Here is a 25,836-nt window from a genome sequence, read left to right as displayed (position 1 = left end):
TTTTTTTTTTTAAAGTTTAGGGGCATACATTTAAGCTGTCTCTTGTGGTGTCCTTGACACACTTTCATGCCACTTAAAGGGATTTCACTTTTGACACATGCCTCTTAATTTGTTTAACCTAATTTTGTATAGTTCCCTTTCTGAAATTAAATGTCAGTGCTGGGCTGCTGTGATGTGTTTTTTCGACATAGAGATGTTAAATTTAATTCACTGTTTCCATGCGATCCAGCTATATTTACCTCCTGCACTCCACTTAAGACTAAAACAAGAATTCTCTCTCCTCTTGTAGGTTCCAGAATCAGCTGCTCCAAGAAGCAGTTACTTAGGGTGTCAAACTTCACCTCTGAATCTTCTGAGGTGATGGGTACTCATTATGAGTTTATTTTTATAGCCTCTCTAATCTCCCCTAGCATTTCAGTCACTTTCACTATCCTGGTTGGGTGCTTGGTAATGTATCCCTACTGCTATATTCTTAGAGCATGGAATTACTATTCATAGAGCATATGGGACAGTTTAGTTCATTTAAGATTACTTCATTTAATTCTATGCTTTCTTTCACATATAGTGCCATACCCCACTGCTCTATCCTTACCGTATATACATATTGTACCCTGGTATTATTGTGTCCCATTGATTACCCTCAATTTACCACGTTTCTGTGATGCCTATGATGGCAATATCTTCATTCAACATGAAGCACTAGTTGATCCATGTTGTTTAGACTTCTAGGGTTTGTGTATAAGCACTTCAAAAACATCACTTAGCTTTCTGCCATTACGTGGTATGATTGAATGGGGCTTTTTTGGTTTTTGGTCATTTGACTGTTTCTCATCAGATCTTACCAGTATTGTATCCTCTTCCATCCTGTTCTCTTTACTAGGACATAGAGAATCACTGTTGTAAAACCCATCCCTAAGGGATGTCTACCCAAATCATGTGCTCCTCTGTACTGGTCTGCTTTTCCCCTAGTCCTTAGTTTAAAGATTAACATTTAAATGTTAGACATTTAAAGCCAACTCCCCAGCCCTTTTTAATTTTAAGTGCTAGCAATCTAGTTCAATTTTGGTTTAGGTGGAGCCCAGTAGGCTCCCCCTTTTCCATAAGTTTCTCTAGTTATTAATAAATCTATATCTCTTGGACATAAACCATTGGTCTCATCCACATTGAGATCCTGCAGTTCTGCCTAACTGCATGTGGAACTGAAAGCATTTTAGAGAATGCTACCATGGGCATCCTGGATTTCCATCTATTACCTAGCAGTCTAAACTTTGGCCTCCAGGACCTCTCTCCTATCCTTCCCTATATAATTAGTACCTACATGTACCATGACCACTGGCTCCTCCTATGGGCTCATTACCCTCTGTCTAGCTGGATGTTCTTCCCTGACAGTTTCACCCTCCTCACATCAGAGGCTGCCTGATCAGAAGTAGCACCACTCTGTGTAACAGTCTCACCTACAAACCTCTCTGCCCCCCTCAGTTCTTCCAGTTCAGCCACCATCGGCTCCAAAATAGGGATGTAAGCAACTAGTCAATTAATTGACTATCTGATAAGCAAATGCTAATTGGGTAGTCGAGTAGGAACTCAACTAGTCACTTGTCCCTGCCCACCCCCTTACTGCCCCGATCAGTAAGTAATAAACCATCTTGTTAGTCTTTAAAGTGCTACATAGTCCTGTATTTTGCTTCAGCTACACCCAGACTAACATGGCTACATTTCTATCCCAACTCTGTTGATGGAGCTTCTGCCTGCATTCACTTTTTACTCCTAGAGTATATCCTTTCTTGATTATAGTTTTAAAATCAGGTGGCTTTGGTTTTAAAGAATGTTAAGTGTATCTTAACTCAAACTCTGCCTCTAAACTCCCTAGCAAAACTCTGCCTTTTGTTTCTTATCTTTTAACTGGAGTACTTGACACTGCTTTTGGGACCATCTAATAATCCTTAGTTCACTTTCATGGCAAGCCTTTTGTTACCTTAATCATCCTGCCTGTTTATAAATGAACTCTTTGCTGCTTCCAGCTTCTGAATTCATCACAGTCATACTCAGGCTGTTACAGTTAACATTGCTGGAGCCAACATCCCTCCTCCCCGTCCCTGAATATTCCATAGTGCCTGAGCATCTCAGGTCCATATAACTAGCTGCCTATGTTTGTCTCCTCCTTTTGAGGCAGCAGTGGAACCTGCTAGGCACTAGCTGCTACATTGGTTTTGGTTGTCTCTGGCTTAGTGGAAGGCTTGTCTAGTGGTTAAGACTCTGGCTTAAGACAAGAGACTTGAGGTTGAATTCCTCAGGCTGGAAGCTGGTGCTGGGGTGTGGTAAACTGCCCAGGCTCATGTGGGGAACCCCAGCACACCTTGGGGCCCAGGATGCTGGTGAGGGACTGCTTTTGGGCACCCTGCCCGCAAGAGGTAGAGGGGTTTGGGATCCCCAAAGTGGCCTGGCTCTTACCAGGGCCTGGCTCTGATTTCCAGTTTGGCCAGGGGATGAGTCACAGGGAGAAGGAAGTGCTCATTTCATGGAAAAAGACTTGGGTGTCTAAGCAGCCTGGCTCCAGGAAAGGAGCTCCTGCATGTAGATCATGGAAATTGGTGCTTCCCTGAAACCAGGACTTAAGCAGTGAACTCTGTGAGCTAAGCATGAGTTTGGATACACCCTTTCCAATGGGTAGCTGAGGCAGATCATGTGCTGTGTAGGGTTGTCTTAGCAAGTTGGCCTAATAAAGGTAAAGTAAAATCGCTTTCCTTGGAGCTGAATTGCCTTCAAGAGCATTTCTCTTTCCTCATTTATTGTATAGGGAGCCTAGGTACCTAACTCAGCTTTGTGGATCACACTGCTGTGCCAATTATTTTTTCCCCACAGGCATTGAACAGTTAGTCATTGCAATGTTGAACATTTCTATAACTAAATGCCCTTGGAGGAACTGGGGCTTTAGGTCTTCTGTCCCAGTACCAGAAATGGCTTTTCCATGTGTGCAAAGAGACTCGTTCCAAAGAGGATATGTGTAAGTCTGACCATGAAGCTGAGCTTATTGATGTAGTATCTGGACAACTTTCCTATAAGGCTCACCCTCCCTTGCCTGTGTTCCCTGTAGATTTTTATTTTACTGATACAACTTCAGACAGCTGTGTGCTGAGCCAATGCTGGGCTGTAAGCTGATGTCATGAATAACAGCAGGCTCAATGGCAATGCAGCTGGATGTGATTCTGCTTAATGCATTGCACGATAAGTCAGCCACAGTGTGTAAAATGTTTCTTTCCAATTTGCGTCAAAGCAAACCACTTCCAGAGTCAAAACAAAATTACTGCTGAAAACAAGTGCTGGTACTAACATATGAGGACAATTGCCTTGTTTTCTGTTGCTTGAGGCAGACTGAGCTGCTCTCTATTCATCCACCTATCCACAAGGCAGGTATGAGCAGGATTAAACCTTAGGTCCCATGAATTCTATTTTCACTGTGGATACTCAACGCTTCTGAAACTCATAAGCAGCTCAAACGCCTCACTGTTGTCATCTTTTTGTAGCTCATAAGAATGCACCTGCAATCCTAAGCTGCATAATTCTCCTCCTGTAGCTGCAAAGCTTGTAGTAGAATTACTAACATTGACAAAAAACAGGACTAACAAGATGGTTTAATAGGTGATGAGCTTTCATGGGCTAGGCCTACTTATCACCTATGAAACCATCTTGTTAGGACAGTGTAGCACTTTAAAGACTTTTTTGTTTCAGTTACACCAGTCTAACACGGCTACATTTCTACCACTATTTAACATTGACAACTGTGTTACTGGGTGAACAGGAATAGCACCCTCTGCTGCTGTGAATGAAGGAGGGGAGGATACTAATGTTCCCTGTAAGATAAGTGCTTGGGATGTCAGGACTATCACAGTGTAGATGAGTACCCAGTAACTGACAGACCTGGGCTTATCTGTTAATCCTGTTGACTACAATACACTTCCCCCTCCCTTTGTATGGAGGCGGTGGGAGACAGTGCTCAGAGGAAGCTGGTTTTTAAACAGGCTCCTCACATGTCAAATCTGCCTGCTCCCTCCAATAAAGGGGTTGGGGGTGGGGGAGGGGGAGAGAGAGAGAGGAATGAGCTGCTATGCACAGGGAACTTTCTCTGCAGCCCTGCCCCTCCCCTTGCTGCTCCATACAGGGGAGGGGGAGTTGTGAGGTAGGAGACAGTGCACAGGCTCTATGGACCTACTTACCTGCCTCCCTCTCCCCACCTCTGCTGCGACCTCTATCAGAGGCAGGAGCAGGGGAGGCTGCTGCAGGCAAAGGCTGCTCTGTGGTAGCAGCCCCTGTCTATTCACCTAGGTCTGAATTCCCACAGCCAGAGGCTGTTCCATGGGATCATGGGTAAGGGCTGCTGTTGCTGCGGAGCAACGTCTGTCCACGGGGACTGTATGCTGGCCCCACTCCCAGGGAGCATCCTTCGCTACTGCCTCTGTGGACTAGCTCTGCCTGCCACTCCATGCTGCTGCCTCTTGGGAGACCAACAAATAGTCATGTAATTGCCAAAACTTGAAGCCCTTACAAGACAGTGTGTAATTGAACAATCTAACATCCCTATCGCTGCCCAGGAGAGATTCAAATGGTGCCAGCTGATTAGCAAAGCTCCCACAGTTTGCAGCATGTGTTTCTACTGGTGGTGCACCAAGGCACGTTCAGCTGTGCATATAATATTTATTCGGCATGTGGATGAAGAACATTTGAGGGAACATTGGTGCACATTAGCTGCCTTGAAGGTGGGTTGTGTTGTATCCTAGCACAAATGGAATGGAAGTGCTGAACAGTAAAGCAAAGCAGGGCCTATGAGGCTAGCGAGTGCAGCTACTAGGGGCCTGGGCTGCTGGCAGCTGGAGTTTTGGCTGCTCTCTCTCTCATGGCTTCTGCAGCCCCCCTACTAAAGAGCTTTGTGCTTTTTTGCCCCTCCCCCTCACCTATGATGGCAGCTTTACATGCCTATGGGTGTAGACTAAGTTGCTGGGTTGTGCGAGTATAGTGATATACACCAGGACTACTTGCCAGCAACCTGCTCCCCATACGCCTTCTCACTAAGATATTAGAGAGAGAGAGAACATTAGGGGGAGTGGCTATCTTGCACCACTGGAGGTGGAGGGGGCAGTGTCATACCTGTCACGGTGGCAGAGGTGCCCAAGTGGCTTTAGCTTTCAATGGTATTTGAGGCTGTTCTTAAATGACTTAAGCACCCAAACTCTAAATTCTTTGGGGGCAGTGATTGTCTTTCTAGGTCTTCTGTGACGTCCGAGTACACTTTCAAAGGTATAAGCGAATCATTACCATGTTGCTATAGGGTTAAGCACTCTGAGCATAAAATAGCTTTGCTTTTTTAAATGCATTCTGCAGTCTGCCAAAGGCTTCACCTCAGTGAAGCAGGTCCATGCAAAGCTGTATGTGCTATTTAAGCACAAGATGCTTGAACAGGCTCCTGCACTGGGGTGAGATTACTCCAAATGAGACCTGTAAGAAAAGTGTTAAAAGAAAGTGGATCTCAAACCCAGATGAAACTCATCAATGCACACATGATGTACATCAAAAACAGCTTGTGTATTCTAGCATGCCATGTCCAAATAGGGCTAAGCAGTATTCAGTGTCCATGACTAAACCTGCTAAACTGGGAGCACCCCATCTGGCATACTAAATTCTTCCATTTCTGGAACAAGTGGTTACCTTTAACCCAAGCCTGGGTTCATAGTTCTAAATACCAACCCAAAAAGCACTGTGGGAGACATGAAGAGGGATAAGGTTTGCACCGCTGCACAGAAATTTAAACCAAAGCTCTTAAGACAAAACTTTTTCAGCTACTTGTTCTATTAGAGCTTCAAAGCATCTGGCACAATTTCCAAGGGATTTCTGTACTGGCACTTATTTTAAACAAAACCAGAGAGAAGTATGATGTGTGACAATGAGAGACGGTATCAAGTGTTTTTATAGTGTTTGCCTGAAAATAAACTGTTGACTGTGACCTTCCCCACTCAGGATAACAATTTTAGGTAACTAGAGGGGAGGGGTGCGAATTATGAAAAATAATACTTGCTGCAAGTAGTAATGTTGAGAGAAGAGAGCCAAGCCATCTTAACTCCCATCTTTCCTGTGTTTGTAATGCCCAGCGTGAAAGGGAAGGGATGGAAATGTAATTACTGACCTAAATTCAGGCATGTAGGTAATTGGTCTAATTTTCAAAGACCGAGAGCCCCTACAACTCCCATTTAAGACATAGGTACCTAAATAAGAAATAACATGTTGGTCTTTAATACTGAGCTGTTATATGAGCTTTTGTGCAAAATCTTGCCAGTCTGGATGCAGCTGGGGTGTTTTATAAGTGGCAACACCATGTGGAGTCCAGGGTCAGCAGGAGTCTGCAGCTGATCCTGGGCTCCAGGCAGCGCTGTTGCTATGAAACAGCACGGAGAGCAGGTCCCATGCTCCTTGCTGTGCTTTTGCTTTTGAAGTGTAACAACAGTGGGGCTGTTGCTACACTTTGAAGGCAGAAGCGTCCTTATTGATTAATCAAATAGTTGATGCAAATTGTATTATTTGACTAGCCCACTTGAAATTTTCACCCTAGGGTGAAGCACAAAACGAAACCCTTCAGATAAGTATTAGTATCAATGCCTTACTTTTACATTTCACTGGTAATATCTAGTCTGGAGATTCATTTTATTTTAGATCTTTCTAAGTTCAATCCAGGCCCCTTGTCACCTTTGCTGTATATTAAATATACCACAGCTTCCTTAAAACTGATGCTGATGGTGGAGGAAGAAATAGGACAGCAGTTTTGGGTCCCAGCCTTAGCTCACGGCTCCCTCCTCAAGGCCCAGAGTAAATTGGCAGCATGGCCTGACACCACCTGGAGTGGCAGTGTATTCCAGATGCATCCCTCCCTTTGCAAGCACTGCCAATAGATACCTCTCCGTTTATACCCAAGGGAGAATTTTAGGTCATGTGCTGCAGATGCAATCAATCACCAAGGGAGAATTAGGCAAGTTACTGTCCCAATAGTGCATATTCAAGTCTCTCTCCCAGGTATCTCAGAATCATTGAAATACAGGATCGGAAGGGAAGTAAGACAGCCACTAGCTCTGCTGTGCTGAAAATAGCCCTGTGGCAGTTGCAGCACTTACTATAGCTTGGGCTACCTACCTGAGCACGAGTCTGCCTACTCCCCTGGATCTGAACTTGGGTAGCTACACAGCAGCAATGCCCAGCCCCCAACATTCACACTATTTTAATGCTCAAGTGACACCAAACAAATCTGTCCACCTGGGCTGGGGAGCTTGCTCCCTGCTTTAGTACAGCCATGCCTTCAGGAGTGTAGTGGCCAAATCCAATGTTAATCACTATCTTCTGGGTGAATACTGCTGATCCCATACCTCAAACACCAATATTCTCAGCAAGAAACTCCATTAATGTGGAGTGCATCCTGTGCTAGCCTCACTTTCTGAATGCTTTAATATGTAGCCCCTGTGCACAGCACACTGCAGTCTAATCTAGACATGACAGGTGCTTGGGCCCAAGGATGTAAAATGCTGTTAACCAGTTAAATGCCACATTTAACAGCTCCAGTGGTCAGTGGGGACTGCTCCCACCAGTTACCCATCACCTCCCTACTTGGGAAATAGTAGCCTGCATTAGAGAGAAATGTTACATGCTTTTGGTCAAAAATAAATGAATTAAAGCTGTGCAGGATCATTGCTTTTATATAGCCACCTGACAGCAGTTGCAGATCCAAAAGTCCCTTGAGCTTGCCAATTCACATAACAAAGGATGGGTTTACAGGCTCTGCTACAGGATACATACATGCCTTTCCCGATTCTGGTTGCTTCCTACATCTGTCTTTTTTCTGACCTAAGTCCTCTTCCATAGCCTAAATCTCTACCAAACACTGGGTAAGGTATCTGGTGGCACTGGTAGGTTCAGATGAAATGGTGAGTATGTTAGATGTAATTAGTCTACTGAAAGTGGCAGGCTCCAGCTCCATAACCCTTTTTTTATAATCCTTTAATACATATGGAGCTAGAGGAAAGAAGAACTAGATGCATGCAGCCTCTCACGTGAGAGACTCTAGGACAGATCAGTTGCTCAAACTACACTCTGGGGCCTTCCAAGATAGAGAATAAAACCTCTAAAGGATGGCCCTATCTGCTCCTCTTAGGGTGTGTCTAGACTACTGAGTTTTGTTGACAAAACTATACCTGCGTCTACACTACCGCTGAGGTCTGTCGACATAACGTCGACAGAACTCAGCAGTTTTGTCGACGCTGGTAAACCTCACTTTACGAGGCATAACACCTTCTGTCGACAGAGTTCTGTCGACAGAAGGTGTTATTGCCTGTAGGGTTGCGTCTAGACTACACTGCCATGTCGACAAAGCAGCTTGCTTTGTTGACAGAACTGAATGTGTCTAGACGCTCTTTGTCGACAGAAGTTTTGTCGACAGATACTGTCGACAAAACCCGGTAGTCTAGACGTACCCTTAGTGTCCCTCAGATCATTTCTCCAGTTCGTCTAGCTCGTTTTGAATTATAATCCTATGCTCTAAATTACTGGCAACCTCTCCCAACTTCTTATCAGCAAATTTATAAGCATGCTTACTGTGCCATTATCTAAATCAGTGATGAGGCCAGAACTGATCCCTGCAGAACTTATATCCTTCAAGCATGACTGTGAACCATTCATAATTAACTCTTTGGGAACTATTAGCCAACCATTTATGTACCCACCTTACAATAGCTCCATCTAGATTGTATTTCACTAGTTTAATGAGAAGGTAATGTATCAAGCCTTACTAAAGTCTTGATATACCACAGCGACTTCTTTAGACAGGTCATGTACAATGTTCCAATTTTTTCCATTCATGTGTGGAATAAATTTCATGTGCATCAAAGCATGTGCACCACCAGGAGAAACACAAACCTCTCTGTGGGTACGCTGTTAATCAGCTGGACAGCATTTCAAAATAGGCTTTCTCGAAATAAGCTATGCAATAAGCTGTGTAGATGTACCCTGTGAGCTCATTTACTCCAGCTAAATGAATGCTCATTTTGCAGTCAAAGTTGCTTTCATGATCTATTCACCCATCTTGAATGTAGTTGGAGAGATGAGTCTGGGTTTAGTGCACAGTTCTCGAGACAACATGCCGCATCTCCAGTCACTAAGGTTTCACAGAGCCAGACTGTCTTGTGGACACTGGGATCACTGCAGCTTGCAAGGTGTGAGGCATCCAGCTGTAGACACTATTTTTCTGTAACATCTTGATTTTGCTTTTATCAATATACAGGGCACAGCAATTTCTGTGACATCCAATTGATATGAAATGAAAGATGGACCGTTTTTGTCACACTGTGGCTGCTTTCCCTCATTCTATGCAATCATTGAACACCTGCTTCCCGCATATTATCTTAACTTGAATTTTGGCAAATACAAAAATTACAGGAAAATGGAGTATCTTTCTTGAGACTTACCACCAGTTCCATGATTTACCTACAGTAACCACCATGACTGTCAAAATCTACCACCTCCATAGAAGAATTAGAAAGGACCTCAATAAGTCATTTAGACCTATATTTAGTGCATGGGACTGAACTAAATAATTATACCATTTCTCACATGTCTAACCTATTCTTAAAATCCTCCACTGATGAAAATTCCACACCTCTGTAGGCAATTTATTCCACTGTTTTAACTATCCTGACAGTTAGGAAGTTCTTCCTAATATCCAATCTAAACCACCTTCACTGCAATTTAAGCCCCTTGTTGTCTCATCTTCAGAACTTAACGAGGACAATTTTTCTCTCTACCTCCTTGTAACAACCTTTTATGTACTTAAAAACTGTTTTATCCCTTCTCAGTCTTCACTTCTCCAGACTAAAAAAAACCTCATTTTTTCAATCTTCCCTCATGTTTTTAAAAGTGTGTATCATTTTTGTTGCTCTTCTCTGAACTCTCCTGATATGTGATGCCCAGAACTAGACACAATACTCCTGTGGAGGCCTTACAGTTGATTTCCCTAGCTATAATAAAAGAACAAACCCCAAAAATAAAAATCCACCACTTCTATGTACTATATAACAAATAATAAGCATGCAGGAAAATAACTTCAGATTAATGTATTTCTAATCTGTTATATGGATGAATAAATGATATGAAAATATTAATATCAAGGTCAGTAGGGTTTAAAACCATGATGTGCCTTCTGTCCTTAATAAACTGAAAAGGAATTATACTAAACAGTTTGATATTGCTGATAAGTTCATGCACATACTATTAGTACATTAAACATTTCTGGTGAATTTTGATATCCATACTAATTTGCAAGTTTAGAGCCTAAACATCAAAACTCATCTTTGTAACTACCATTTTCAAAATCAGATTCAAATTGTTAGATACCATTTTCTTACATGGACTAGACAGAAATCTCAGAATCAGTCCATCAGTGGCTGAGAAGTATTTTTTTTTTAAATATAGGTCACTAAGGCAGAACAGTCCAAAGTGTTGGCCACGTGAAGGACTAAACATCAAGAAAACGTGAGGCAGAGCCAGATCCTCTGATTGTTTAGAAACTGATTTACTTGTGTTAGTGCAAAACCCTTGTGTGGATACTTACTTGAGCTTCAGAAGACCTTGTTTTGATTTCGGTTTATACTGAAAAGCTAAAACAAAATAGGGCACTGTTTATCCAAAATAAGTGTGTCCACACAGAGTTTGCTCATACTGTATACTGACAAGTCCTTTGCAAATAAAACCTTCAAAATATGACCAATCATAACCAAAGTGTAATCAATAGAGACCACTGTCTGAATTTGCAGCAGTCTTGAACCAATAACATGGAGGCTTTACTTAGTCCATTCATCTCAAGGGAGTACTAACTCAAATGACAGTGAAGTTACTTTAAATGTCATCTTTAATTAGTTCATTGTTTATCAAATCATGTAAAAAAGGAACATAAGGGTGATATTGCTCACGTTTTCATAATGTACTCTGTGTAACCTAGATGGCAGGGGAAGCATGATTCAGCACCCTTTCAGCAAATGCAGCCAGATTTCAAAAGTCTGGGAAATCCTGAGCTAAACAATGTTCTTCATCAATTTAAATGTAATAATTTCTGAAAGGTTTTTTTTTTTTAAAATCTTCAGGTATTTTGTTGTCTCTCACCCACCTTTTCTCCTAGTCTCTGTAAGACCCACTGACCTATCATTAGTACTTTGCTGAGAGTGATTACTTTCCACTTCTAGTGTAAAAGCTATTTTTTTCCCTTACAGATGAATTTCCCAATTGTGCACTACTTAGATATTGAACTACTAGTCTATAAGGATGTGGCTTTGAAAAATCTGCGTATATGTACACCTACATGGAAAAATATAAAATGGGCTAAATGCAGAACTGAGGCACAAAACAGAGGTCATGTTACATGCCTGGACTGAACTGGATATGTTTCTCTCTCTCCATCTATCCTTGACCATTTTCATCCTGTATTGAGTTCACTGACCAGTCTCATTAGTCTAGCAAATGGCCTGTATGTTTTACTGCCTGGGGACTGTTATTAATTACACTCACCCAGGCAAAATGAAGTCAGAGGCCAGGATGCTTTTAGCATCCCAAGTGGTTTGAGACAGTCTGTCCCTTGACTGCAGTCTTTTTAGTTAGCTGAAAAGTTGCAAACTTGTTATCTTTCAACTACTGCCCACTGGGAAGAGCATAAAACTTTTTCCAGTAACCAGCCTGCTTTTCAAGAGCTGTAGTGGTTTGGAAAAGAACTTCAATAAAATTGCTTCAGTGATGAATATTTTAAAACAAATTAAACATTTTTGTGAGCACTCCAGTACTAATTATGGTTTTCCAAGCCCTGGTTAAAATGAGTAACTGCCTTTCTCTGTGGTGTAGCTACTTGTGGCTGCACCAAGGCAGGAAGCTATGTGTGGACAATAAATATAAAAAATATACACATACAAATAAAATTGAACTTCAACAAAGGCTGAAGTTGAGTTTAAGAATTGCCCAAAGAGGCATGACAGTTAACTATCCCTTTAAAAAAAAAAAAAAAAAAAAAAAAGTTCCAACCAAATTTGCAAAGCGTAAACAATTACAGGTCCACTTAAGTCCCCAGGCACTACTGGTGCTCAGAACCTTAGAAAAAATCACTTACTTAGGGATAATATTTTTCAGAAGCACCTAGCTGCCCTAAGTCTACCTGTCTAGACTGGCGCAATCCTCCGGAATAAAGTATTTGCGCAAGAGAGTGTCTACACTGGCATGTGCCTTTGCTCAAGAGATGTGCTTTTGCTCAAGAGCATCCGTGCCAGTGTAGATGCTCTCTTGTGCAAGAAAGCTCTGCTGGCCATTTTATCCATCGGGCTTTCTTGCGCAAGAAATTCATGTTGCCTGTCTACACTGGCCTCTTGTGCAAGAACAGTTGCACAAGAGGGCTTATTCCTGAGCAGGAGCATCATAGTTCTTGCGCAAGAAGCACTGATTTCACACATTAGAACATCAGTGTTCTTGCGCAAGAACTCCCTGCCAGTGTAGACAGGCAGCAAGTTTTTGCGCAAAAGCGGCCCCTTTGGTGTAAGATTGCGCCAATGTAGACACAGCCTCAATGTTCAACAAGAATAGCTGCAGTGTATAAATGTCAATGGCCTATTCCAGCACAAGTGAGGGCACAAACATTACTTGCCGGGATGGTCACATCCAAACATCAGTGCCCCAACAGTTTAATTGAACAGCATTGACCAGAGCAAGTAAAATAGAGTAAAGCAGCAATGCTACAGAGAGCGCACAGCTAAACTTTAAGTTATTTTAGCTTAATTAAGATTTTACCCTATTTTAGAAGTTTCTTACCCAGATTGTACGCTAGTTATGATTTTATAATTCTAACCATTAATTTACTTGGATTTTTCATAATAAAATATCACTCCTTTTAAGACACATTAATCCTCTTAGATTGTTATTAGTACAATCCCGACACACCATATTTCTATCTAGGAACTTTCATGGCTCCAATACAGTACTATCTGAAACACTAATACACTTATTCTCCCCATACTCCTATGAGGGGTTTAGCATGGGTACCATAACAGAGTTATAATACAGGTTTACATTAGGGATGTGAAGGACTAGTCGACTATCGGTTAAGCACATTTTCAGATAATTGGTGTGATAGTTGACTAGTCGCTTCCCCCACCCTGTTGCTTGTATCAGAAAGAGGCAGCGAGGTGGGGGTACTGCAAAGCGGCAGCGCTGTGTGGAGCCTGGGGTCAGGAGGGGTGTTCCCAGCTCACGCTGGGTTCCACATGGTGCTTTTGCCTTTAGCAGCAACCCGAGGGTTTTAACAACTAAACAATGTTACACCATAATTAGGATAAAACCATATATATTATTACTCCACTGAGCCCCAGACCCAGTACATTAACCACATTGCAATCTATCAGCCCTATGAAAACTGTGAGCTCTACTATGGAGGGAATTTTAGCATAGACAAGGCCTTAAGGTTAGAAGGGAAGAATAAAAAGAAAAGCATCCACCAGGAGAGTGTATAAACTTGTAAATTAAAGTAGGCCACATCTTTTAACTTATACCTTTTTCTGGTCCTCAGCATGTATGTTACATCAATTTAGATCTCCCTGTGTTTCCTTAAGAGGATGTCAAGGACTCATACAGCATAACAGACTTTAACTTACATTGCTATATTAAAGCCATTTAGTACATGTTACAATTCAAAAGCAGTCTGTCTCCCCCACGCATACCCCACTATAAAAATAAAGAGACATTAAATACAACACAAAGATTGAGGAATTAAACTCTTATAAGCAGGAAATTCCAAAACTAGAGGTTTCTACAGTAATATTAACTTTGTTGCACTGCGTATCCTGCTCATGTAATAATACAGATCAAACAGAGTTATACACTGAGGTAACAAGGAAAACATGAATAGAAAATGCTACATATGTACAATCTGGCAGAATTTTATGTAAATGTAGAAACTTTAACTTCTGATATTTGCTGACACTTCAAGACTTGATTTTTCAACCTTAACAATACATTATTGCTAGTTTTTGTATCATGTAGCTTTTGTAAATAAATATCTAGCTTTGAAGAAAAGCCTCAACAAGGATATAAGAGTTTCAGAGAAAATCAAGTTTGGAGATAACATTTTCAGAAATACCTTAAGGCCAGATGTTCAAAGGCATTTAGGTCTCTAAAGATGCAGATAGATGCTAAGTGGGATTTTGAAAGCATCTAGGTGTCTAAATCCCACATGATTTTATAATGTGCATTTCATTTTATAGGCTAACATTGCTCAGTCCAATCCTTTCTCCTCTGATTATTTTAGCAAGTCTAGGACATCATTATGTCCTCTCCTGCCACATGAAAACAAATTCCCACCCAGAAGATGATTAGCTCTTTCTTGTGTTATAGCCAAAACTCATGTAAAGCCAATTCAGGAATTTTAACCTGGCTGCATGATTAGGAAAATGAGATCTCTCACATCACACAATTGATATACTGAGGATCAGAGACAATACTAAAACACCACGTGCAATGTAGCAGCTGGTATATATTCAAAACTGAAATTCCAATAGTAGTATGCTATATAATCTCTGGATAAATATTTATGCTTGTGAAGGTTAAGAGATTCGGAGCACTATAAGCCCAAGTATTTCACATAGGCAAATGCAATTTAAGACTCCTCATAGTGACCCACCAGTGACCTCTATCCCTGTCTGGAGGCAGTAAAATCCCTAGAGGGAAAAAGTCAGAGTGAATCACAGGCCTCTGCTGAGCATTCAAACAGCACATAACACACATTAAATGTTAATAAAACCCAACTACATACCTCAAAATTGCTTTTGATCTTTAATGGTATTTGACATTGCTTAAGACTCCTCCCTTGATGTAATTTCATTCACAAACATCAACCCGTCATCTTACACATTCAGCACAGGAAAGATGACAAAAGCAGCTAGAACAAGGGGTGGACAATAATTTTTGATAGAGGGCCCACTCCATGATTTTGGAAAGTGGTCAAGGGCCACACTGCTTTGTGGAGGGGGTGTGGAGTTTGGGACAGAACTCGAGTGCAGAAGGGAACTTGGACAGAGGACTGAGGTGCAAGAGAGAGTGTGGGGTCTGAGAAGTATATAGGTGAAGAAGGGGATTGTGACGTAGGGTCCAGGAGAGAGTAGAGGTGCAGGAGCGAATTTTGACCTGGGAGAGGTGGTGGAAGAGGGGGTGTAGCAGGGGCTGAAGGGTTTAGGAGGGAATTGTGACCTGAGGCAGGATGTGTGCAGAGGATTTGGATGGTGACCTAGGGCAGGGAGTTGGGAAATGGGAAAGGTTGGGGGTGACGGAGGCAGTCTCTGGCTGGGAGTCACTTACCTTAGGTGGCTCCCAGCCAGCAGCCGAATAGGGTCCCTGAGGCAGGCTCGGTCCTGCAGCAGTCCCAGGCTTCCCCCACCCCCAGGCCAATCATCGCAACTGGGAGTAGGGCCTGGGGGATAGAGGAGCACGAAAACTTTCTCAACCCCTGCCAGGGTTGCGCAGCAACTAGAGAGAACCACCAGCCATTTTGAAGTTTGTTGTACTGTGCACCACTGGGGGGGAAGGGAGAATTCACACACTCTCCTGCCCCAAGGCCAATTGAGGCCTGAAGGTGGGGAAACATATGAAGTCTTTTGCCCCACCTCCCTCCGCCAGAGGCGCATCTTGCTGCTCAAAACAGCTGGTGTCTTCCCTGTAAGCACTGCAAGCCCTGGCAGGGGGAGCTGTCAGCCATTCTGAACAGACCAAGAAGAGAGAGTTACTCACCTTGTGCAGTAACAAGGGTTCTTTGAGATGTGTCCCCTTATAGGTGCTCCACTTTAGGTGCTGGCGCATCCTTGTGCCAGTGGTTGGAGATTTTTCCTAGCAGTGCCCTGCCGCACCATGCATGTGCAGTAGTGTCCCCTCATACCATTAGTGTCTGTTGATTGCGTGCGCAGCACCTCTGTTCCTTCTCTACCTTGGATATAGCCCCAAAGAGGCTCCAAAGTAGGGAAGGAGGGAGGGAGGGTAGTGGAGCACCTATGGGGATACACATCTCGAAGAATCCTTGTTACTGCACAAGGTGAATAACTTTCTTTGAGTGCTGTCCCTGTGGATGCTCCACTTTAGGTGTTTAAAGAGCAATGTCCATCTCGTGGAGGCAGGTTTTGGAGCTGTGTCCTGGAGACAGTGGAGAGGACAGTGTGTCCCACTGATATAGTTGGGATTAAACCAGATATCAAAGCGCAGTATCTGACGAATGTGTGTTTAAAGGATCAGGTTGCTGCTCTGCAGATTTCCCCGGGTGGGACATTATTAAGGAAGGCTGTGGTCGATGCCACTGCCCTGATGGAGTGAACCGTAATAACAGGTGGTGATTGCGTGTTATCGATAGTATAACAGATATAGATGCAAGAGGAGGTCCATTTCAATACTTGTGAGGAGACAGCTTGTCCTTTTAATCATTTCACAAAAGAGATGAAGAGTCTTGTGCACTTCCTCCAGGACTTGATCTTGTCGAGGTAGAAAGTGATTGCGCATTGGACATTGAGGGTATGTACTATTGCTTGGATCACGTCATTGTGCGGCTTTAGAAAGAATACAGGAAGTGGATTGGTTCATTAATATGGAAGGGTGTAGGGACTGTTGTGAGGAATTTTGAGTGGGGTTTGAGTATAACCTTGACCTTGCTGAAAGTTGTGTAAGGAGGGTATGCCATCAAAGCTGCTCTCTCGCCAACCCACCTGCTGGAGGCGATCACTACGAGAAAGACTACTTTCATAGAGAGATGACGCCACAAGCATGTGGAGAGTGGCTCAAAATGAAACTTTATGAGGTTCTTAAAGACATGGTTGAGGTTCCACAAAGGGGTGGATGGTCTTAATGTGAGAAACGTGCTTTGCAAGCCCCCCCGGAAACATTTGGTCATAGGGTGTAAAAAGAGGGAAACCCCATCCAACGGTTCATGAAATGCTGCAGTTGCCACTGTGTGGACTTCTACTGAGCTGAGAGAGAGACGCCATCTCCTGTAGTTCAAGGAGACAATCCAGTATCATTGGTAGGGAAGTGGTGGAGGATGGGATGATGATGTGTTTTTGCTGATCCACGTGGAGAACCTCTTCCACTTATAAGTATAGGTTTTTCTGGTAGAGGCTCATCGACTGTTAATTAGTATTTGTTTTACCCTGTCAGAACAGGAAGTTTCGGCATCATGGAGCCATGAAGGAGCCAGGCCTTGAGGAGAGGTATTACTGGGTTTAGATGGAGATTATGGCCATGATGCTGGGATAGAAGGTTGTGACGTAGTGGGAACACATGGGGAACAGAGATTGTCAGTCGTTGAAGGCACGGGAACAAGGTCTGCCTGGATCACATTGATGTGGGTATGGAGGTGGTGGGGATGGCTAGTGGTGTCCATACCAGTGCAAGGAAAGAGGCACATGGGTGGATCTGGTTGAGCACGACTCCCAGGGAGGTTGTCTCTAAATTGAGGAGTCGTCCTGGGATGAGAATCTACTCTGTGGTCCCATATCCGCCTCCCTAAATGTTGTGGATGGTGCTGTGGTTCCGAGGAAATAAACTGAATGTGCTGATGATGCTGGTGAATGCAGCACTGACCATGCAGTCCATCTTGGTTTGTTCACTCGGTGCACTTTTGTGCAGTGCCTTTCTGGTAGATGCCAATGGTGGTGCCGGGGGCAGCGTTGATGTCAATGACTTTAAAGGTGGCATGTCAGCACAGGGAGGCTTCAGTGCCAGTTTAAGCTCTGTCTTCGATGCCCTGTAAGGCACTGGCGCCATCAGTGATGTCAGGGCTGAGGACTTGTGCCTTGGTTCAGAATGCACGCATATGTGTGACGCAGTATCTTTTGCTGGCGAGGTGCTGGGCTTATCAGTGGTACTAGCTCTAGAAGAGCTCCGTGTAGTCAAGGATCTGGCCAGGGATGTCCTGGCCTTTCCCTTCACCTTGTCTGCATAGAAGGTGGGACACTTCTTCACCAAAGCTGAAGTATTCCCTCTGTCTTGGGTCTTCGCTGAGGAGGGAGAGTCCTCTCGAGTTGGTTGAAGAGACCTTTCGTATAGGAAGGTCTTCAGACGGTTTCCTCAGTCTCGTCTTGCCCATGCTGTATGATTGGAACAGTGCGGGCACATCTGGAAGAGATGGCCTTTTCCCAGGCATTTTATACAGGAGGAGTGACTGTTAGAGATGGGCAAGGGGTCTCTGCAGGAGTAACACCTCTTGAATCCTGGAGAACAAGGCATGCTGAACTGGGGGAGAATGGTGGGAAACAAACTTAAAAAAAATTGTAAGAAAAAATGGGAAAACGGATCAAGGTGAAAACTGAAGAACTTTCTGAATTGTTTGTCATTTTAGGTCAAAAGAGGGCAACTGTGGGGAGGTATGTTTGCTCCTGAGGACAGTAGAGAAGGAATTGAGGCGCCATGTGAACAATCAATGGACACTAATGGCACAAGGGAACACTACTGCATGGGCAAGGCAGGGCACTCCTAGAAAAAATCTCCGATCACAGGCATGAAGACGCACCAGCAGCTGAAGTGGAAAACTCACATGGGCAGTACGCCCTGCCTTAGTTAGGGATGTAAAACAGCAGTTAAACAGTTAATTGGTTAAACAAAATATTTAACTGTGATCCTGGGGTGCCCAGCCCAGGTCCTACCTGGGGCATAGGATTGGGGCTGCCACATGGCATGGCCAGAGTCCTCCTACCCCCATGTGGGGCAGAGCTACAGCTCTGTGCGGCCAAGCCAGGGTCCCATTGGCTCCACCTGGACTGCAGTGGGGCTGTGCTGGAATTCCCCTGCCCCCACCAAGGCTGGGGCTGCTGCTTCATTGGCCGGCTCAGGTCCCTCTGCCTTGGCCTGGAGCTGGGGCTGTCACCGTCACCACAGCTGCTGCAGTCCCTGGCCCAGTTAACCAGTTATCCACCTGGTAAGCCTAAGGCTTAGCAGGTAACCAGTTAACCATTTACATCCCTAGGCCGACTAGTTAAAGCATGGTACTTTGAGTTAGGTTGTGTTAGTTTTTTTTCTTAGGGGAATAGTAATGGATTAGGAATAACTCAATGCTAGATAGAGGAGAGCAAGTTAGCAAAATGACATGTGGCTAATTTTAACCCAAACACCAAACCACGTATTCCCACAAATTTTTAGATACTGAAATGAAACAGAATAACGACAGCCTTGTGTCTTTTACTGAACTAATAGGACATAGATTCAGCCTTTCCAGTATGAACTGTCCAGGATCAGTGCACTTTTGATTGTTTATTTGACAATATTAAATATTTGCTCTAAAACTGTGTACTGACGTTGCTGCCTGAAAAGGCATAATATATTTCTAGGCCATCTCATCTGTCATTCCTGGTAGCTATTTTCAATACCTGTTGTTATTTCTGGAGCAAGAACATTATCAGCAAGTTTATGGCTTTGCTAATGCCACACTGAGGAGTATTTTATTTTAACTGGCATTTTATATCTTAAAGCATGGCTTTGTGACAAGATACATTTCAGTGTAAGGAACTCATTAATAATACTTTAATCCACAGGAGCCTTAGCTTTTATTTTGATTTGCTTGACACTGGTGGATTTCTTTTCTTGAATTGTCCTCTCTGAACTTGCCGAGCACGAGTTCCAAATCCCAAGGATTGCAGCGATTCTGTTAAGTACTTCTGGCAGGGGGAGACGCACAGCATCACCAACAATTTAGCATCGCCCCCTAGAAACAATAAAAAAACGGACACCCACAAACATACTTATTTTCAATAAATCTGCTGAACTGCACAGAAACCCCAGTAGGTTGTTGTCAATTCTATGAATCAGCACTACACAAACAGAACTGTTGAAAGCATGTGAGCCATTACAATAAAGCCATATGGAATTGTTTCATTTAGCTGGTTGATCATTTTAGGGATATAAAATCTTGGTTAATTGGTTAGACCTTAGGTCTAACTAGTTAATCGATTAAGTGAGATGCCCCTCTGCATGGGGCTGCCGCTGCTGCTCCTACCAACCTGCACAGGTTGGGGGGAGCCGCTCCCAGGTACCAGTTAACTGGCAAGCATCACCTGGTAAGGGTGATGCTTCCCAGGTAACTGGTCAACCATTCACCTCTCTACATCATTTATTGTCATTTTTCACAATTTGCAATATAGAACTTTTTGTGCCTTTCATTATGGATATAATTTGGGGTTATACATTTTGGGTATAATTGCTTTGTTGTATTTGTAAAATCAGTATATCTAAAAGCTTCATTTGTATCTAAGTATTGCAAGAAAGGAAGATTTAACAATTAAGGGCTAATGGTGAAAGCTTAAGGACATTCCTGAAATCGTGCATAACAACAACTGACATGACTGGTAGTGTCACAGGATGGAAACTCTAGCTCAAAGGTTAGGTAACATGTCCGAAATTCTACAACATGTAAATAATAAAACTTGCATTAAAGCCCACATCTTTTGACTCACTTGCCCAAACAGATCCCTTCATCACTCTCTGTCTCACGTTTCAGAATTTGAAAATAGGCACATTTTATCCCATTCAAAAAATTGCAACAGATATTTTGCCTTTCACATGATATACCGATTTGCCAAAGTTGTGCTGCAAGAAGAGGTGGATTTAGAATTCAGGGGCAAAAAATACAATATCCTCTTGGAAAATCATTTCATATTATAGATACTATACTTGAGATTGAACTAGACAGCTCAAAAGCTAAAAGCATAAGCTACTACAGCCTGATCCTATAACCCTTAGATAGGGAGAATAATAAAATAATATGCTTTGTGGGTAGGACACAGAACAAACCTGTAGAATACACTCATCAGTGGGTTACACTGATATTTGCTATTGCTACCATACATTTGGATGAAATGTTAAGAGTACAACAGCCCATCCAAACACCAAAAGGAGTTGCAATGCCTAAGTCGATGCCCAGGTATCTCCATGCATTGTTTTGGCATTATGCATTCTGGGTAGGGACGTCATCATGTAGATGACTACACAATTAACCAATAAGCCTAGGCTTATTGATTAATCTTGCCAACTACACGCATTTCCCCCCTTGCTGCCTCTGTTTTCGGGGTGGGGGAAGGGAGCGTGAGTAGGAACCTGTGCCCATGAGAAGCTGGCTTAAAAGCTAGCTCCCAACAAGCACTGGATCTGCCTGCACCCCTCCCCACTGCACTGATAGAGAGGCAGCAGTGAAGAGGGTAAGGGAGGTAGGCTGGAGCGGATACACATGGGTAGCTAGCTTTGTGGACTAGCATGTCATCGTCCCCACCTTGCTGTTTTGTGTAGAGCAGGGCGGCAGGCAGCCCATCCATGAGGGCAGCATGTTTTTCAACTGGTTCCCCTTGCAGACCAGCTCCTCCTGCCACCCCCATGGCTGCCTCTGATGGAGAGGCAGCAGCGTAGGGAGGCAGGAAGCTCCCCAGGAGTGGGGCAAGAGGGCCCAGGCTGCCAGCCCCACACGTGGGGACTACCGAGTTGTTTAACCATTAAGATTTCATGCGGTTACATGTCTATTCAGTTACATGATATCTAACATCCCTAATTCTGGGTAAAGAGAACACCCATGAAATCTGCAAATTTCTCAGACATAGTGTATCAACAAAACCCAGGAAGAGTTAAACTTAACTTTTACAAATCACAAGGTATTAAACCTTAAATTAATTAATTAAGCCCCACAACATCTTCCAAGATAGGTCGCTGTTGTTATCTCAATTTACCAATGAAAATAACAAGACTCAGGAAAGTTAAGTGACTTCAGCAAAAAAGTGAGAAGAGAATCCAGAGCCAAACCCCAGAGTTCTGACTCCTAGTGCCTTGCCATAGCCTCCCACACAAAACTGTTCCACACCACATGCTTAGAATCATTGTTCTACCATGCTACACAACATCAATGGGAAAAGATCAGCACACGCACACAACAACAACAACTGTTTTCCTAACAAAATGTGAAGAAAAGTTTGGAAGAAAAAATTCAATTCAGCTTTGTTACATAAAAAGGCAAAGAAAATTACCTATGGAATCCTGGAGTAGGTGAGTAAGTTTGCTGTTTCTATATGGCACGTGAGAGCGCTGCTCCGCTAGTGCTCCAAGTACATCTGATAGAGCAGATAAGCTACGATTAATGAACGAGGTCTCTCTCAGCGCTGTGCCTGTCACCCCAGACATACCTAATGCAATAAAAGGAAACAACAGCTAAGAATATGCAAAGCTTGTCATCTTCAGGCTAAGCTCAAGGAACAAAAGCTTTATGCATGGCATAGCACTTGGACCTGAAGTGTAATTTTTGTTTGTTTTAACAACATGTTTAAAAGACAAGTTATAAATATGATTTACTATCTCTCTTTGGTACTGCTATGCCCCCCATATCTGAGCACCTCATAATCTTTGAAGTATTTAACTAAAGTGTATTTCGCAAAAAATATCCAATATCCATGCTCTCTATATACGTTTAAAAAGTCAGAATACATTATATTATATGTTTTTTCTAACTTCACTCCTTCACATAAAATGTGAAAATACAAGAGAAAGCCACTCTTTCTGTTATTAATACCACATATGACAAATACAAAAATAATAATATTTTTTACATCATTGACAAAATTGTTATGAAGTCAAGTCAATATATTTCTGACACACACATTAATATATGAATAAGTTACAAAGTTTTACCTACACAGGATTTGTTAGGGAGAACAATGCTTTATATTTATAAAACATTTTTGCCTTGAATTCAAAAATATTGTATTAATTTGAACCAATAGACAAACCACAAAAGGAATCACATCACCCATCACTGAAAGGTAGCCACCTCGGAGTTAAAATCTAGCAGCTGTTTAATAATGCACAATAGTACTGCATTGTTCATTAACTCATAGCAATACTCCTTATGAAAAGTGCTACAGAATCTTGAATGTGATTTGGGACCTTGCTTTTATTTCTCAACTCAACTTCCTCAGCTGTACAATATTTTGTGTGTCCATAGTCATCATTTATTAGGGCAATGAATCAAGTGCTAATTCAGAGAGAAGACTTGAAGACAATTCATCAGGACAGGATTCTTTTCATCACAGGGCACTGGTTCACAGTGACTCAGAAAGAAAAGTGCTTTTATAATTTCCTGCAGTAGGTAGCTGTCCAATGAATGTTTATTATGGGAGAATTGCATTGGCATGAAATTGATAGGAAAGGTTTTCTCTCTCTAAAGCCTGGTTTACTCACAAAGGTGCACCAGTTTAACTAAATTCATGGCTGAGGTTTGGGGGTGATTCCCAAACCTGAGCCATTCTTAGGTGACAAATCTGAGGAATTGTCCCAGATTGAGGTGTCAGAGGAGGTTTTGGAACAAATTGATAAACTTAGCAGTAACAAGTCACTGGGACCAGACTGCATTCATCCAAGAGTTCTGAAAGAACTCAAATGGAAAATTGCAGAACTATTAACTGTGGTTTGTAACCTATCCTTTAAATCAGCTTACGTACCTAATCACTGGAAGATAGCTAACGTGACACCAATATTTAAAAGGGCTCTAGAGGTGATCCTGGCAATTACAGACCGGCAACTCTAACATCAGTACCAGGCAAATTAGTTGAAACTAGTAAAGAATAAAATTGTTAGACACATGGATGAATATAATTTGTTGGGGGAAATCAACATGGTTTCTGTAAAAGGAAATCATGCCTAATCCACTAGAGTTCTTTGAGGGGGGGGGGTCAACAAACATGTGGACAAGTGGGATCCAGTGGATATAGTATACTTAGATTTCCAGAAAGCCTTTGACAAGGTCCCTCACCAAAGGCTCTTCAGTAAAGTAAATTGTCATGGAATAAGAGGGAAGGGATTTAACCAGGGATTGATAATTGGTTAAAAGACAGGAAAACAGAGTGGGAATAAATGGTAAGTTTTCTGAGCAGAGAGAGGTAACTAGTGGGGTTCCCCAACGGTCTGTCCTGGGACCCATCCTATTCAACTTATTTATTAATGATCTAGAGCAGGGGTCTCCAAACTTTTCAGCCCGAGGGCCGCATTAACTATCAAACAGCAGTTCGGGGGCCGACTACACACTTGAGGTCCAAACAAAAAACAATCAAAACATGGATGTTGTTTTTAATTATGTATTTAATATTATTTTATTCAGTTATTATTTAATAACACATTCATACACTACACATGAACACCTGTATTAGTGTGAATGGTGAAATTGTTTCCTGGATGCCAAAATAGCAGACATTTCTGGCTTTAGATTTGTTGTCCCTAACATCAACAGTGACCTGAGATTATCATCGGACAAGTTTGTTCTCAAATTGTTCTTCACATATTTCATTCTTGAAAATGTTTGTTCACACAGGTATGTTGTTCCAAAGATTGAAAGGTACCTTGATGCAAAAGTTTTGACATTAGGAAAGTCTTCCTTGGGCAAAAACTGGTAAAAACCCACCAGTCCTATTTTGAACTTGTCCCTAAGGAGGTCATTTGCTTGCAACTCAATGACTTCCAGCTGCAGTTCATCTGGGCAACTGGCCACATCTGCTTCAAATGGGTTTTGAAACAATCTCACTTCTTCTGCCTTTGAATCCAAAAAGGTCTCCACGGGCCGGATGAGAGGGCCTCGCGGGCCGCATCCGGCCCCCGGGCCGTAGTTTGGAGACCCCTGATCTAGAGAAAGGGGTAAACAGTGAGGTGGCACAATTTGTAGATGATACCAAACTGCTCAAGATAGTTAAGACCAAAGCAGACTGTGAAGTGCTTCAAAAAGATCTCACCAAACTAAGTGATTGGGCAACAAAATGGCAAATAAAATTTAATGTTGATAAATGTAAAGTAATGCACATCGGAAAAAATAATCCCAACTATATATACAATATGATGGGGACTAATTTGGCCACAACTACTCAAGAGAGAGATCTTGGAGTCATTCATTGCTGATAGTTCTCTGAAAACATCCACTCAGTGGGCAGCAGCACTCAAAAGCAAAGAGAATGTTAGGAGTCATTAAAAAGGAATAGAAAATAAGACAGAAAATATCTTATTGCCACTATATAAAACCATGGTATGCCCACATCTTGAATACTACATACAGATGTGGTCGCCTCATCTCAAAAAAGATATATTTCCCTTTTCTGAACCTTTTCCAATACCAACAAAAATGATAAAGGGTTTGGAATGGGTCCCATATGAAGAGAGATTAAAAAGACTTGGACTTCTCATCTTAGAAAAGGGAAGACTAAGGGGGGATATGATAGAGGTCTATAAAATCATGACTGGTATGGAAAAAGTGAATAAGGAAAAGTTATTTACTTATTTCCACAATATAAGAACTTGGGATCACCAAATGAAATTAATAGGCAGCAGGTTTAAAACAAACAAAAGGAAGTTTTTCTTCACTCAGCACACAGTCAACTTGTGGAACTCCTTGCCAGAGTATACAGTGAAAGCTAGAACTTTAACAGGGTTCAAAAAAGAGCTAAATTGACTCGTGGAGGTTAGGTCCATCTATGGCTATTAGCCAGGAATGGTATCCCTAGCCTCTGTTTCTCTGGAGGTGGGTGACAGGGAAGGGATCATGTGAGGATTACCTGTTGTGATCCCTCCTTCTGAGGCATCCGGTATTGGCCACTGTCGGCAGACAGGATACCAGGCTAGATGGACCTTTGGTCTGACCCAGTATGGCTGTTCTTATGTTATAAATCAATGCAACATCACAGCTTACTTAAACCTGAGTAATGTTCTGTGGAGACAAGTCCTAGGAGAGAGAATTCCTTCCCT

The 25,836-nt window shown here is 42.5% G+C and overlaps 1 protein-coding gene across 2 annotated transcripts in view; it reads right to left on the bottom strand.

The window, feature by feature from the left end:
* Positions 1–7,823: 7,823 nt before the first annotated feature.
* KIF25 (kinesin family member 25) overlaps positions 7,824–25,836 on the bottom strand; it is a 70,865-nt gene continuing 52,852 nt past the window's right edge. The window contains exons 14-16 of one of the 2 annotated variants that reach the window (XM_075924667.2): positions 22,086–22,241; positions 20,532–20,664; positions 19,627–19,783 (exon numbers count right to left, since the gene is read on the bottom strand). In XM_075924667.2, coding sequence (XP_075780782.1) covers positions 19,771–19,783; positions 20,532–20,664; positions 22,086–22,241 — 302 coding nt within the window. In that variant the 3' untranslated portion in view covers positions 19,627–19,770. Of the gene's footprint in view, positions 19,784–20,531; positions 20,665–22,085; positions 22,242–25,836 lie in introns of both variants that reach the window. The other variant, XM_075924666.2, reaches the window with a different exon arrangement.

The sequence above is a fragment of the Pelodiscus sinensis genome, chromosome 3 (assembly GCF_052426305.1).
Source record: "Pelodiscus sinensis isolate ZL-2025 chromosome 3, ASM5242630v1, whole genome shotgun sequence".
Lineage (NCBI taxonomy): Eukaryota > Metazoa > Chordata > Testudines > Trionychidae > Pelodiscus > Pelodiscus sinensis.
Note: the sequence above shows the minus strand (reverse complement) of the source record. Positions and strands in the feature narration are given on the sequence as shown.